The 12207-nt window shown below is 50.2% G+C and overlaps 5 protein-coding genes across 5 annotated transcripts; 2 read left to right on the top strand and 3 right to left on the bottom strand.

Moving 5' to 3' along the window:
* Positions 1–144: 144 nt before the first annotated feature.
* Positions 145–2015, bottom strand: F4812DRAFT_449499 (ribosomal protein S6e; the record flags this gene model as incomplete). Its single annotated transcript, XM_047935979.1, has 5 exons — positions 145–240; positions 308–475; positions 644–1006; positions 1189–1305; positions 1905–2015. The coding sequence occupies 5 exons, from the start codon at positions 2013–2015 to the stop codon at positions 145–147; spliced, it is 855 nt and encodes a 284-aa protein (XP_047793745.1).
* Positions 2016–3225: 1210 nt separating this feature from the next.
* On the top strand, positions 3226–4276 carry F4812DRAFT_178538 (transcription initiation factor IID, TAF10 subunit). Its single transcript, XM_047930011.1, has 2 exons — positions 3226–3552; positions 3617–4276. Exons 1-2 carry the CDS (start codon positions 3397–3399, stop codon positions 4016–4018), a joined length of 558 nt encoding a protein of 185 aa, XP_047793744.1. The 5' UTR covers positions 3226–3396; the 3' UTR covers positions 4019–4276.
* A 171-nt stretch (positions 4277–4447) lies between these two features.
* On the bottom strand, positions 4448–5250 carry F4812DRAFT_414030 (ribosomal protein S19/S15). Its single transcript, XM_047932843.1, has 4 exons — positions 5114–5250; positions 5036–5051; positions 4788–4967; positions 4448–4675 (listed from the first exon to the last, which is right to left on the bottom strand). Exons 1-4 carry the CDS (start codon positions 5157–5159, stop codon positions 4642–4644), a joined length of 276 nt encoding a protein of 91 aa, XP_047793743.1. The 5' UTR covers positions 5160–5250; the 3' UTR covers positions 4448–4641.
* A 1610-nt stretch (positions 5251–6860) lies between these two features.
* On the top strand, positions 6861–8690 carry F4812DRAFT_467510 (glycoside hydrolase family 5 protein; the record flags this gene model as incomplete). The annotated part of the gene is made up of 6 exons (XM_047938667.1): positions 6861–7096; positions 7156–7222; positions 7280–7302; positions 7375–7651; positions 7762–7830; positions 7947–8690. 6 exons carry the CDS (start codon positions 6861–6863, stop codon positions 8271–8273), a joined length of 999 nt encoding a protein of 332 aa, XP_047793742.1. The 3' UTR covers positions 8274–8690.
* Positions 8691–9020: 330 nt separating this feature from the next.
* Positions 9021–11707, bottom strand: F4812DRAFT_414022 (uncharacterized protein). The gene is made up of 6 exons (XM_047932842.1): positions 11477–11707; positions 11360–11446; positions 11282–11326; positions 11182–11242; positions 11034–11145; positions 9021–11000 (listed from the first exon to the last, which is right to left on the bottom strand). Exons 1-6 carry the CDS (start codon positions 11526–11528, stop codon positions 9108–9110), a joined length of 2250 nt encoding a protein of 749 aa, XP_047793741.1. The 5' UTR covers positions 11529–11707; the 3' UTR covers positions 9021–9107.
* Positions 11708–12207: the final 500 nt, after the last annotated feature.

Here is a 12207-nt window from a genome sequence, read left to right as displayed (position 1 = left end):
TTTTGAGTTCCGGGAATACATTCATGTGTGAGGCTGTGCCTAATATCTCATCAACCAGCCGCCGTTCATCCCTGCAAAAGCCATTGCCACGATTTATGCCCTAATGCAAGAACCAGAAGACACCGACCAAACGCCTGTAGGTATTTACTTGCGCATAGAGCTTGCGCGACGCTTGCGAGCGTCAGCCTTGAGGGCACGTGCCTCGGCGATACGCCTAGCCAGAATCTGGGCATACTCGTTCTATAGGTTATTTGTAAGTATGGGAAATTACAACGGTAATAATACGTGTATGTGGGGGTAAACGTACGGCCTCATCCTTGACCTTCTCTGACTGTCGTCGCTTGAGCGCGATGAGGTGGCGCTTGTGCTGGAGACGCTGGGGAGTAACCAGGCGCTGGATCTTGGGGGCCTTGGTGTAAGGCTTCTTGCCCTCCTTCTTGGGCTGGACTACTCGTCGAATGACGTACTTGCGGACCTATATGCCGAAGAAAAAAAACCCATAGTATTAGCCATCTTTTGGTGTGTTCTTATAACACAATATTCCTCTCAGGCTCTGCTCGGTGGTATTCATTGCAAGGATTCTTCTCTCTCATCCTGCAGAAGCAACGACCGAGCAGGCGATGACGAATGAAGGTAAACTTACATCGTCATCCTTGCTGAGACCGAAGAAGCGGCGGATCTTGGAGGCACGCTTGGGACCGAGGCGCTTGGGGTGGACGACATCGGTTAGGCCGGGGATCTCGTTCTCGCCTTGCTTGACGATGGACAGGGCGAGGACGGAAAGGTCCATGGCGGTGATGCAGCCTCGGACGGACTTTCGCTTTCGCTCACCGGCGCGGCGGGGGCGGTAGCAGGAGTGGCCCTCGGAGAGGAGAAGGCGGACACGGGTAGGGTGCAAGACACCCTGCTTCATGGGGAAACCTTGCTTGTCGTTACCGCCGGTGATGCGGAAGATGTAGCCCTTGAACTCGTCGCCGAGGTTGTCGCCGGGGACTTCAGCGCCCATCTAGAACAGTATACATGTTAGTCTCCCCGACATTTGCATAGCTGTTGCGAAAAATATGCCAAAACAGCTTTTTTTTCTTTTTTTTTTCTCTCGATATATGAATGAGGATTATCGAAGCGGGTTTGAAAGCTTTTCGAGGATTCGCGAGAGCAGCGATAAGGAAAGGTTCGGGTTCAACGTACGCGCTTCTCCATGAAGTCACGGAGCTTTCGCTCATCTTCGATCTCAATGAGCTTCTGGCTGCCATTGGCAGGGTAAGAGATGTTCAGCTTCATCTCGGCGGTGGTTGTCGCGGTCGACTGTGTTGGGTGGTTGTTGGATGAAGTCGAGTCGTGAAAACACACCGGAAAATTAATGGGAATTAGAAAAAAAAAAAGGTTCAAAGTTGTTGTGTGGATTTACTTTCGCCTAATCCGATTTTTCCTGCGTGGGAGAAAGGTGGAGATGCGCTAGGGCTACTGGTGGCGCATGGACCACCTGGCTATCTGGGTGAGTTTCCAATCCCCCCACCAAAACAAGGTTATGTAATTACTCCGAAGAAAATCCATTAACGCGTACCTCAGAGAGGTAAACGCGAATTACCTAGATACCACCTGTCAGAACCTTCCCCAGCACTACAGGTCCCACTTATTTTTCCATCATTCCTGGTCTTCTTTCACACATCATGTACCTCTCTACCTACCTAACCTAACCTAGGTATTTTCATCGCCTAGGCACGCTGGGTAAATTACGAGATTATGAAGGTAGTCCCCTCAAAATGGCTACTTCCGTTAAGCTATACCCTAGGAAACCCGGTATTGAAACTACCAATCAATCCTCGCTCCCTCAACTCTTACAAACACCAGCCGGTTTAGCTATCCTTGAGCTCCAAGGCATTATCAACTTACCTAATACTGACGAGAACGACGGGGGAAATCACCAAGAAGTGGCCATTGGACGCCTCGTATTTCCGGACTACCACCCCGAAACCCAAGATCCTTCTAGCACAGCATGGATGAAGCGGGTTCATCTTTATGTTGGCGAGCATCAGAGGCTCACCGGTGAAGTTAAGAAATTACCTAAAGCTATGGCTATTATCAGAAAGCGGACAAAGTCCGGGGAAGACGTAGAGATGACTGACGGGCAGTCAAAACCTTCTACCGTTGAGGAGTTAGAGGTGGTTGAGATCGTCAAGTACAAGCTTGTTTTCTCTCAACGCCCAGAGCCCGTGGGAACTGGATGAAGATTTGTCAACATACTGCAATGAGACTATAAACTAGGCTCATACAGTACCTCATGATCTGCCCGCGAGACGACTTTGGTACCAAGTACGTGATGGGGTTGTACCTTACACCTCACTTCGAAGATCCCACCTGTAGAGCACCGGGAGACTTATAAACTTGGCCTCACGACCTCGGAGTCTTTAGGTACAAGGGATCCTGAGATATACAGCTACAGCAACACTTGGAAGGATACCTACTATTAGCGCCTGATTAAGAGATCACGAATCATCTACTCTTGCATCTCCCCAGGCACTTGTTGAAATAACCATGGTATAAGCCCATCTATGAGAAATACTTGCACTGGGGAATATTGAAAGTCTATGAGAAGTTGTATACCGTCCAAGGTTGCTGATTGAAGGAAACGCCGCATTAGGTTTGACCTAGATTCACAGAATCTTAATCAGGGGAAAAGTACCTAGATTATTCAGACAAAATTAAAAATTTAAACAATGACGAGTTCTTCGTAGCCCTTGTAGATTCACAACCAACTAAGTACCTAGGTACCTCTTAAAGCACTTTGAAGTTTGTACTTCTTCATTATGTAATCACATCTTAATTCTTGGCATGTCGGGGGATAAGCTGATAAGAGATGAGGCTAAGCGGGAGACCCACATAAAATCGACTTCGCATATCGCGAACGGACCGCGAAGCTGTCAACTCTGTTAAACTTCACTCCCCCAACACTCCCTCCAACTTTTTCACCCTCCCGAACTTATCCGTCAACAACCCCCTACGTCTCCTTCTGGATAAGCATCACAGGACAAGCACGTAAATTTGGAAATTAATTTCTTGAGATTGGCCTATCTTGTCAACGGCAAATCATTTTCATTCAAGCCACCTGCGACGTCATCTCAACGTTACAGACACCTACGAGTCACCGGTCTTCACGGTCATTCGAACTGACTCAAGTCGATTTTGACTGTTGATAAATCAATATTTGGACAACACCACTAGCAACAAAACTCTCCATAGATTAAAACGTTGTCTTTACCATCTAGACCCTTTTCTTGAATTCAACAAATCGAGCGTCACTTATTGCCTTCAAACCACTTTTTGAAAGAATCACCCGAATACTTCATCTTCACTTCATCCGATTCGTAATCCTCCAACTATTTCGACATCGCAGAGATGGCAAGCGCACCGACGGAAAATGAGCAGGTTCCCCCTGCCGCCTCGCAGCAGAACGAGGAAGAGGCTGTCCTGCCTTCGGAGCCCAAGATGCCGACTCGGAAGGATACTTCATTGAAGGAATTCTTGACTAAGATGGACGACTATGCACCCATTGTAAGCACCCCAGAGGCCAGGCACAAATCGATTAATCTTATCGGATGCGCTGACCATTGAGTAGATCCCGGACGCCGTGACGAACTACTACATGACAAAAGCCGGTCTTCCCCCACCACCCCACACCGACCCGCGCCTCGCGCGCCTCATCGCCCTCGCGGTCCAGAAGTTCGTCGCCGATATCGCCGCCGACGCCTACCAATACAGCCGCATCCGCGCGTCCAATACCAGCGCGAATAACCCGATGGGCAACCTCGGCGCCGCGGCGGGACTCCAGATCCCGGGCCAGACGCAAGCCAACACCAAAGATCAAGGACGTGGTGGACCCCTGGGCATCCAGAGAGCGGGTTACGGTGGAGGAGGCCAGGGCGGTAGCCAGAATCGCACGGTCCTTACCATGGAAGATCTCGGTATGGCCGTCGGCGAATACGGTATCAACGTGAAGCGAAGCGAATTCTACCGATAAGCATCTAGGTATGCTCGAAGATTATCAACCAGCAATGGTTACGTACCTTGGACGCTAATGTCAATTTTTTTAAAACAGGCGTTTAGCAGCTCCTAAATGCTGCCGTCACCAAAATGGCGAGGAAATACGTCGTCGGCTTAGTTTGGAGCTATACCTGGATATTCAGACACATAACTTTTTTTGATGTTGTACTAAACAAGGCACTGGCATTACTATATTTCTACGGAACGGCAAGACAAGTCCACGAAGGCCCTGATATAAGGAATGGAAGGTCATATTCGAGGAAAAGGCGGCGTTTGGCGTTTAGGAAACAGGATTTTTGTTTCTCTTATGTTTTTCAGAACCGGCCTTACTACGCCAGGAAATTATACATGTACAATTAGAAGACGGGCTACGGCCGTCTAATTATTGACTTTGGAAAAGCTCGCATACGAATAAATGCTGTCTAATGTGTCTTGAGATATATTTTTTTTCTTTCTTCTAATTTGGTTGGGTGATTTGCGTAATATACAGCAGATGGTAAAACTCGTAAAGGACGCCCTGAAAATACCTAGAACGCCAGGGTATTTGCCCACCCACACTTCGTCGTGCTTTTTTTTCTTTTCCCCCATTCTGCTCCTATTTTACCTTCGGGACCAGATGAAGGGTTTTCTCGTCCTAAAAAAAGAACCCAAAGTCAGTTATCAGAATAGGCGTTGTTTCCATGGGGATATGTGTTTCCGAACTAAGCCAAAAAAGGTAGAAGGGAAGGGAAAAGAGAAGGACGTACGGAGAGAACTCGCCGAGCTTGTAGCCGACCATCTCCTCGGTGATCTGGAGGTCGTGGTACTCCTTGCCGTTGTATATCTGGAACTTGAGGCCGACGAAGCTAGGGAGGATGGTAGCGGAACGGGCCTGGGTGCGGATCGGCTTGGCTTCCTCGCCTGGCTGGGGGCGCACGATGGCTAGGCTATTATGCGATATGTTGTTAGATTTCTTGTAAGGGTCGGCGGATATTTTTTTAAGGGAAGATCTTACGGTACGATATTCGGCCCTGGAAGAAGCGGTTAGTTTATAATTGCGGTGGATTTGAGAGGAAAGGGGAGAGAATATTACCCTTCCACACGGATCGGCGTTGCAAGAGCCACCTTGTCGGCTGCATTTTGTCTGGATTTGCAGAGTTGGACGCTGAATAATGGAGGGAGGCTTCCAAAGTTGTCACGATAATTTCGATGTAGATTGTAGATGTACTTGGTAAATGCATATCCCCGTGCCGCGGGTTGGGATTTAAAAAGCGGACTTAAATTTTTCCACTAGTTACCTAACAACGTTTAGTTGAAATGTGGCGTAACTTAATACTTTTATTTCGTCTTCGAAGTTTCTTAGCTTTATGAATTATCTACAATGCATATTAAACACGCCTTCTTCTTTCAGAGGGAACCAAAATTACCAATCTAAAAGTATGTTATTGAAAGTCCTATGATCGTCTCTACAGAGTAGGAATTATACGTAAACAAGTAAACGGAAATACAAGTCGCCGTGTCGAATGCAGCATCGCTTTACTTTACCCAGGATATATACCACACACACACAGTATATGCATAATTTATTCGGAAGCAACCCGATGAGACGAAACAGTTGTATGGGACTCTTCGCGTTCTAAAGGGATCTAGGGATACAGAGTAAAGAATGCAAATTCTCCGCTAGCTATTAGAGGCTTACTTTAAGGAACATATCTGCGTAGGTGGTTACGTTCTCCTTTTTATACCGTCACCGAGATTCGAAGCGAGGTAATTCATCAGCAAAAGCATTAAAAACATATGTTAACCGTATGATAGAAGTACATACATATTATGGGTCTATTCTATGAAATTGGTTACTTACTAATAGTACCTCTTTCTCAACCCCCCTGCAAAGAAGGCCGGTGTCCCCATAACATCCAGATACATACAATACAGTGACCCGAAATTGTACCTCCTTTAGGTAGGTACCAATACCACCACGAGTCGTGAAGTAGAATTCAGGACGTTCCCAAACACGATTTGGGAATCTGGCTGTCTTTCCTATTTACCCCTGTACCTACCGGCCAGTTTGGTCTTTTAGTCCCAGGTCATTTACTCAATCCCTCAACGTTTGCGTCGTTCATTACCCTGGGTCGCGGGCGGTGTTGCTGCCACGCGGCGAGCCGTAGCTTAGCGTATCCCTAATATATATGCGGAGAGCTAGGCCCCGCCCCCCCGGAAGCAGCAACAAGCTCGACGATAGCTCCATTATCATGTCTTTTCGGTCCTATATTGTTAGCTTTCTCTACATGTTCGACGTTAGTACGTCTGGAACTTACCGTTCATTTTTCTATCGTGCCACAGCTTGATGGCGAAAAAGACTTGTAGACCGTGTTCATCTCCAGCGGGGCAATGTTCGCACCCTTGCAAAGACCCGGTATTGAGAACCGCCCTGCCGAAATAAAGAAAGGAGCATCACGGCCGAGCTACCAGTGGTTTCTATGCTCTTCTGATGCAGAGTCTCGTCCTAAGTTTGATTACACGAACCATCAACCCCCCCACCGGGTCCAGAGAGGAACAAGCAGTTCCAACATGAGGCTCAATGGACCTACATATCCGTAGATCCACCATCCCCTCGCCCCGTAATTATATTTAGCGCCGGGTGGTGGTCCCGACTGTAGCTGTTTATGCTTCCATTCTCCTTTGCGTAGGGCGGAGCGTCGGCTTCCGCCCTTAGACCCTGAGTGTATAAGAGACCGAACAACCCGCCCCGACTCGTGGATATTGAGTAGCTAGCTTGTCTCCTACACCTTACGTTGTACGTCTTCGTCGAGTTAAAGTAGTCAGTAGTCAAGACAATCATGAGGTTCGTCGACCTGCTTGTGGCTGCCGCCACGGTCTCCGCCGTCGCGGTGCCTTCCCAGACCAAGAAGCGCGCAAGTGCTTTCCAGTTCACCGGCGTAAGCGAGTCGGGAGCCGAGTTCGGTAACCAGGCCATCCCCGGACGTCTCGGCAAGGATTACACTTGGCCCGACCACAATGCTATCTCTACCTTGGTCCAGAAGGGTTTCAACACCTTCCGCATTCCGATCATGATGTTAGTATCTGCCCTATTGCGGAACAAACGATCACAGATGATATTAAACATAAAGCTAGGGAGCGAATCGTCCCGGGGAAGTTGACTGGCTCTATCAACGAGACCTATGCCGCCGGCCTTGACGACGTAAGTCCAACGCTCTACACATGATGTCTGCTGTATAGAGACTAACCAAAACCCCAGATCGTCAAATTCATCACCAGTCAGTAAGTCTAACCTCCCATCCCCCCTTCCAGCTTTCACGCCTTCTGTACCTAGGTACTCACAAATCGCACTAGGGGCGCCTACGCTATCGTGGACCCGCACAACTTCGGGCGGTACTACAACAACATCATCACGGACGTAAGCGGGTTCGGCGCGTGGTGGACGACGGTGGCCAAGCGTTACGCCTCCAACGAGAAGGTCATCTTTGACACGAACAACGAGTTCCACGACGAGGACAACGCCCTCGTCGGCCAGCTCAACCAGGCCGCCATCGACGCCATCCGCGGCGCCGGCGCCACGTCCCAGTACATCTTCGTCGAGGGCAACTCGTGGTCGGGTGCTTGGCACTGGGTTAGTAGTTTCCCCTTGCCAAAAATGAAAGAATGAATGAATGAATGAAAAAACGTTGCTTGTCTTTTAGAACTTTTTTTTCGTCCACATGTTAACGCGTTATGATGCAGGTCTCCAGCGGCACCTCCGAGGCTATGGGTAAATTGAAGGATCCCCAGGACAAGATCATTTACGAGATGGTACGTAGAAGAATCCCTTCTAGATGCCTACATAAACAAGCCCACATATATTATACATACCTCATACATATATATACTTCTTTCTCGGACATATTAAACTAACTTTCCCCCCTTAGCACCAATACCTCGACTCCGACGGCTCCGGCACATCCGAAGCCTGCGTGTCGGCGACGATCGGCAAGGAGCGCCTCGCGGACGCGACGGCCTGGCTCAAGGCGAACAAGAAGAAGGGCGTGATCGGCGAGACTGCCGGCGGCTCCAACGCGCAGTGCATCCAGGCCGTCCAGGGCATGCTCGCCCACATGAAGGAGAACTCGGATGTCTGGACCGGCTGGCTCTGGTGGGGCGCGGGACCCTGGTGGGCTGACTACATGTACTCCATCGAGCCGCCCTCCGGAACCGCGTTCACGAAGGTCTTGCCGTCGTTGAAGGATTATATCTAAAAAACGTGACCTGGCTAATGTACCTCTTGTGGAGGATATAAGGGGGTGGTGGGTACACGTGATTTTGATAGTAGGCTAGGGGATACGTGACGGCTACTCGCGCAGAAAAGAATTGTATATATAGCACGACGAGAGCAAGGGAGAGAAAAGGAAAAATAGAGATCGTACGTATCCTTATATCGGCATGAACTTGCTTCGTCACTTTATGTACTATGTAGATATTACCACCAGCGCCCCTTTACGTTACCACTTAACCTATCGTATTTCTAAATCTGTGTATTCCCTTCCCCTTCCGCTCTCCTGAGTTACAAATATCTTGTTCATTCATAACTTATACATACCTTAAGTAGGTAGGTAGGTAGATACAGTACTTTAAGTAGGTACCTACTTATCCAAGCAGTTTGCTCTGGCGCTCCAAAAACATCACCTTCGGCCGATCTATCTGCTCGAAGCTCAACTTCTTCTGGGCGAGGGAGATCTCCAGACTAATCGGCCCGTCTCTCAGGATCAACCCGCTTTTCTGCTCGTCGTCGGGACCCGGACCCAAACCCGGACCCGAATTCGAACTCGTGGCATATCCCTGCTCGTACCACAGGTGCAGGCCGTACGACTTCTTCAGCGTCTGGATCAGCAGGGTCTCGACCGAGCACCACGCCCGGTCGTAGTAGAACTCGTCCGCGATGCTGACCACCGCGTCGCACTGCGTCAGGATCATCGGCAGCGCGTGCACCCCCGGCATTGGGTTGCTCTGGTTGATGCAAGCGCAGTCCTGGAGTTAGGGTGGAAGCACGCACGTAAGTATTTCGCACGTAAAGTAAAAAAAAAGTCGTAAGGTTAGGTAGGTATTGATATTAAAACTCGCCGAATAAAAAAAATACTTACCAGCCAAATCCCCATCCTCTCCCTATCCACCGCGGGATGCAGCTTAAGAAACTCCTCCGCGGCGGCCAGCATCCGCCTGTACTGGGTGTTGTCCCCGTCATCCGGCGCCGACGCGCCCACCCACCGGTACGAGAAGAAGAGCACGAAGTCGGGCGTCTTGCTAGGCTCATTCTCCGCGGACCCCCCAGCAGCCTCGCCACCGAATCCGCGGACGAGCCCGTCGGTATGCTTCGGGAGTCTGCCTAGGGAGCGGAAGGCCGAGTACGGCACGAAGGAGAACGCGGAGAACATCTCCCGCGCCTCCTCGTCCGCGCGGAGGGACCCGGCATACGCGCTGCGCAGGCGCCGCACGCGGTCGTCGTCGTGTCGCGCGAGGAGGATAGGCCGGAGGACTTCCTGGAACACCTTGCGGTAGCCCTTGCGGAGCCTGGAGCCCGCGAGCAGCGCCTCGACGTCGTAGTCGTTGGCGCCTCGCCGGAGACCCCCGACGACGGCGTCTCGGAACCCGTCGTTGCCGGAGAAGACGGCGTAGTCGAGGGCCGTGTACCCTTGGTCGTCTGTGATTTCCAGGTCCACGCCGGCCTCGACTAGCTCTTTCAGATACGCCAGGTGCTCGCCCGAGGGCTCCTTGCAGAGCGCGATCGCGGGCGTGCAGCCGGTGCTTGTGTTGAACTGCTCGGTAGCTTCCTCTACGTGCCCGCTCATCCGCAGCGCGCGCCCGTAGAAGAATCGAGTTATAGCGACTACGGTTGGGTCGCCAAATCCCGCCACGAGGGCGAGCGCTTGCTGGGCTGTTTCCACCGCCTCCTCTAAGCTATTCCGCGCCGAGAGACAGAGCGAGAGGCGAGATAAGCCAATGATCTCCCAGTTTTTACCGTTTTCTATGGAACTAGAGTCTTGAGGGTGACCCTTCGCAGCTAAGGACCGCTGGATGTTTCGAGCGAGCCGGACACGTTCTCGAAGTCGCGCAATTGCCAAGTCGAGAATCTTCTCGTCCTTGTCTAGCTGCGAGATCTGGTAGTTTACCATGCCGAGGTTTCCGACTGCACGGCAAGCTTCAGCTTCCAGGCCCAGCTGCTTTGCTGCGTTGTACTGCATCTCGAACATGCGCATCGCGTCCGTGAGGTTGTTCAGATGTCTGTACACGACACCTAGCTCTCCTACACAGTTTACGCGCAATACATTTACTTCCATATCCGTTATAACCTTCTCTAGGATGTCCCTAGCGATCTCATATCTGCCGAGGCATCGGTTGACACGCCCGATTTTGTATAGCACTTCACGCCTATATCGAGCCTTGTTGGGAAAATTATCAGTGCTATCACATAGGCTGAGCGCATTGCTGAAAGCCCTCAGCGCATGTTCCCATTCGGCATGGCGAATGTGCTTCTGCCCCTCGTCCATATTGATTTCCCAAGATCTCACGGCATCAACCGTTAACGCCACGGTCTCCGGTGTCACACCGGCTGGATCGCGAAACTGCGTGAACGAATCGCCGTCCTTGGGGCCTAGAACACCAGCGTCTTTGACAAATCCCCGCCGCGAGTCGAAGACGAAAAGCGTAGCGTGAAACCGATCAGGAGCGACTTCAGTCCTGTGGTACTGAGCCGCCGGAATCGTGTAGCTTTGGCCTCGGCGGTGAATATTTGCTTCTAGAGGAACAACACGGGCGAATTTCTTGGTATTGGTAATAGTCGAAAAGGCCTGGTTCGTCTTATAGTTGGATCCCAAGTTCTTACCATCGCTCCAAGCTAAGGCATATTCTGAATGAGTGGCAGTTTCCGAATCGTCAACATGTTCGACCTTGTATGAATGATCGGTGCCTTCGCCAGCTAAGACCCAGCTCTGGGCAAAAGCTTGGTGAGAGTGGATAGCAACGTCAGGGGTTCCTCGGTTGTTGTCTGGCAGCCACACATGGAGGCGGAACAGCTCGTCTATGTTCCCATTCTTGATCAAGCTGCAGAGGGCCACAGAAGTAAAGCCTTGGGCACTTCGAGAGGCAGTGAATAGTTGTCGTGTAAGCAACTTACTGGTAAGAGCATCGCGGACGAGTTCCCAGATAAGATCAAGATCAGCTTGGCTTACAGCTACGGTTGCATCCTCTTCTTTGCCCGTATACAGCCCACGAAGATATGCGACGGCGAGCGCTAGGTAAGCAATTTGTCGGGTATCTTCATCGATAATTTTGGTGTCGATAGCCGTACGCCAACCACTGAAAGATAGAGCAACGCGTTCCTCCTGCTCGTTGGCAGCGCCCGGATAGAGACTCTGTATAATTCGATGTGAGATGTCTTCAGGTGATTTTGTCGCTACAGCTACACCTTGAAGAATCCTCAAAAGGGAACTCCTAGCCACTGCGGTCTCTACAATCATTTTCAGAAGGGGTCCATAGAAGATGTTGGACTTTGAAGATGGACCATTGTGTGCTTGTGTGCCAATGCTGATGGAGGATGCATATGCGCCTCTCCTGCGCTTAGAAAGATAGGGTTGATAGGGCGAAATTGACTATGCCGTCTCTCAGCCAAGAAAACTAGGGTAGGAGTTTATAGTGCGTACCTATTATAATGTCCAACGCTAGTATACCCGAACTTGTTCGGGGTATTTATATTGTATCGACCCAGTTCGTCCGAATTAGGAAGGTCGTCTAGAACCGTGCGGAGGAGAGCTGGGGGCAGGGCGCGCCAAGTGAAAGTTCGGGCTCTTGTGCTACACGGCCCTCATTATATACATACCTCCTTATATAAGGTATCCCTAGGTAGGTACCTACCTATATATTAGGTATCTATGTAAGTGTGTACCATCTTGTACCATCGTCATTACACTGGACCTTAAGTTATCAAAACTTTCTTATACCATTAACCTCGAAATCGTTAACCACGTCCTGAAAATTAGGCGTGGGGAAAAAGGAAAGTCGGAATCATAAAATTATTAATAAAGCCATAATCATGATTGCTAAGTGAATCCTACTCTACACATGCTGCGATGAAAGGATTCCGGCAAAGTCTCAAATAAGCTAGCTAACGCCAACGGCCTGCACTCCATTGGCGAAGCT

The sequence above is a fragment of the Daldinia caldariorum genome (genome assembly GCF_022478825.1).
Source record: "Daldinia caldariorum strain CBS 122874 unplaced genomic scaffold F4812scaffold_2, whole genome shotgun sequence".
Classification (NCBI taxonomy): domain Eukaryota; kingdom Fungi; phylum Ascomycota; class Sordariomycetes; order Xylariales; family Hypoxylaceae; genus Daldinia; species Daldinia caldariorum.
Note: the sequence above shows the minus strand (reverse complement) of the source record. Positions and strands in the feature narration are given on the sequence as shown.

Bases quoted from the DNA above. Each gene is read 5' to 3' on its own strand.
- F4812DRAFT_178538 (XM_047930011.1), top strand. From the start codon at position 3,397: ATGGCAAGCGCACCGACGGAAAATGAGCAGGTTCCCCCTGCCGCCTCG. The intron at 3,553-3,616 runs GTAAGCACCCCA...ACCATTGAGTAG, and splicing joins TGGACGACTATGCACCCATT to ATCCCGGACGCCGTGACGAA.
- F4812DRAFT_414030 (XM_047932843.1), bottom strand. From the start codon at position 5,159: ATGCAGCCGACAAGGTGGCTCTTGCAACGCCGATCCGTGTGGAAGG. The intron at 4,676-4,787 runs GTACGTCCTTCT...TTCTTTTTTTAG, and splicing joins AAGCTCGGCGAGTTCTCTCC to GACGAGAAAACCCTTCATCT.
- F4812DRAFT_414022 (XM_047932842.1), bottom strand. From the start codon at position 11,528: ATGATTGTAGAGACCGCAGTGGCTAGGAGTTCCCTTTTGAGGATTCTT. The intron at 11,327-11,359 runs GTACGGCTATCG...TTATCGATGAAG, and splicing joins TCTATCTTTCAGTGGTTGGC to ATACCCGACAAATTGCTTAC. The intron at 11,243-11,281 runs GTGGGCTGTATA...ATGCAACCGTAG, and splicing joins GCTCGCCGTCGCATATCTTC to CTGTAAGCCAAGCTGATCTT.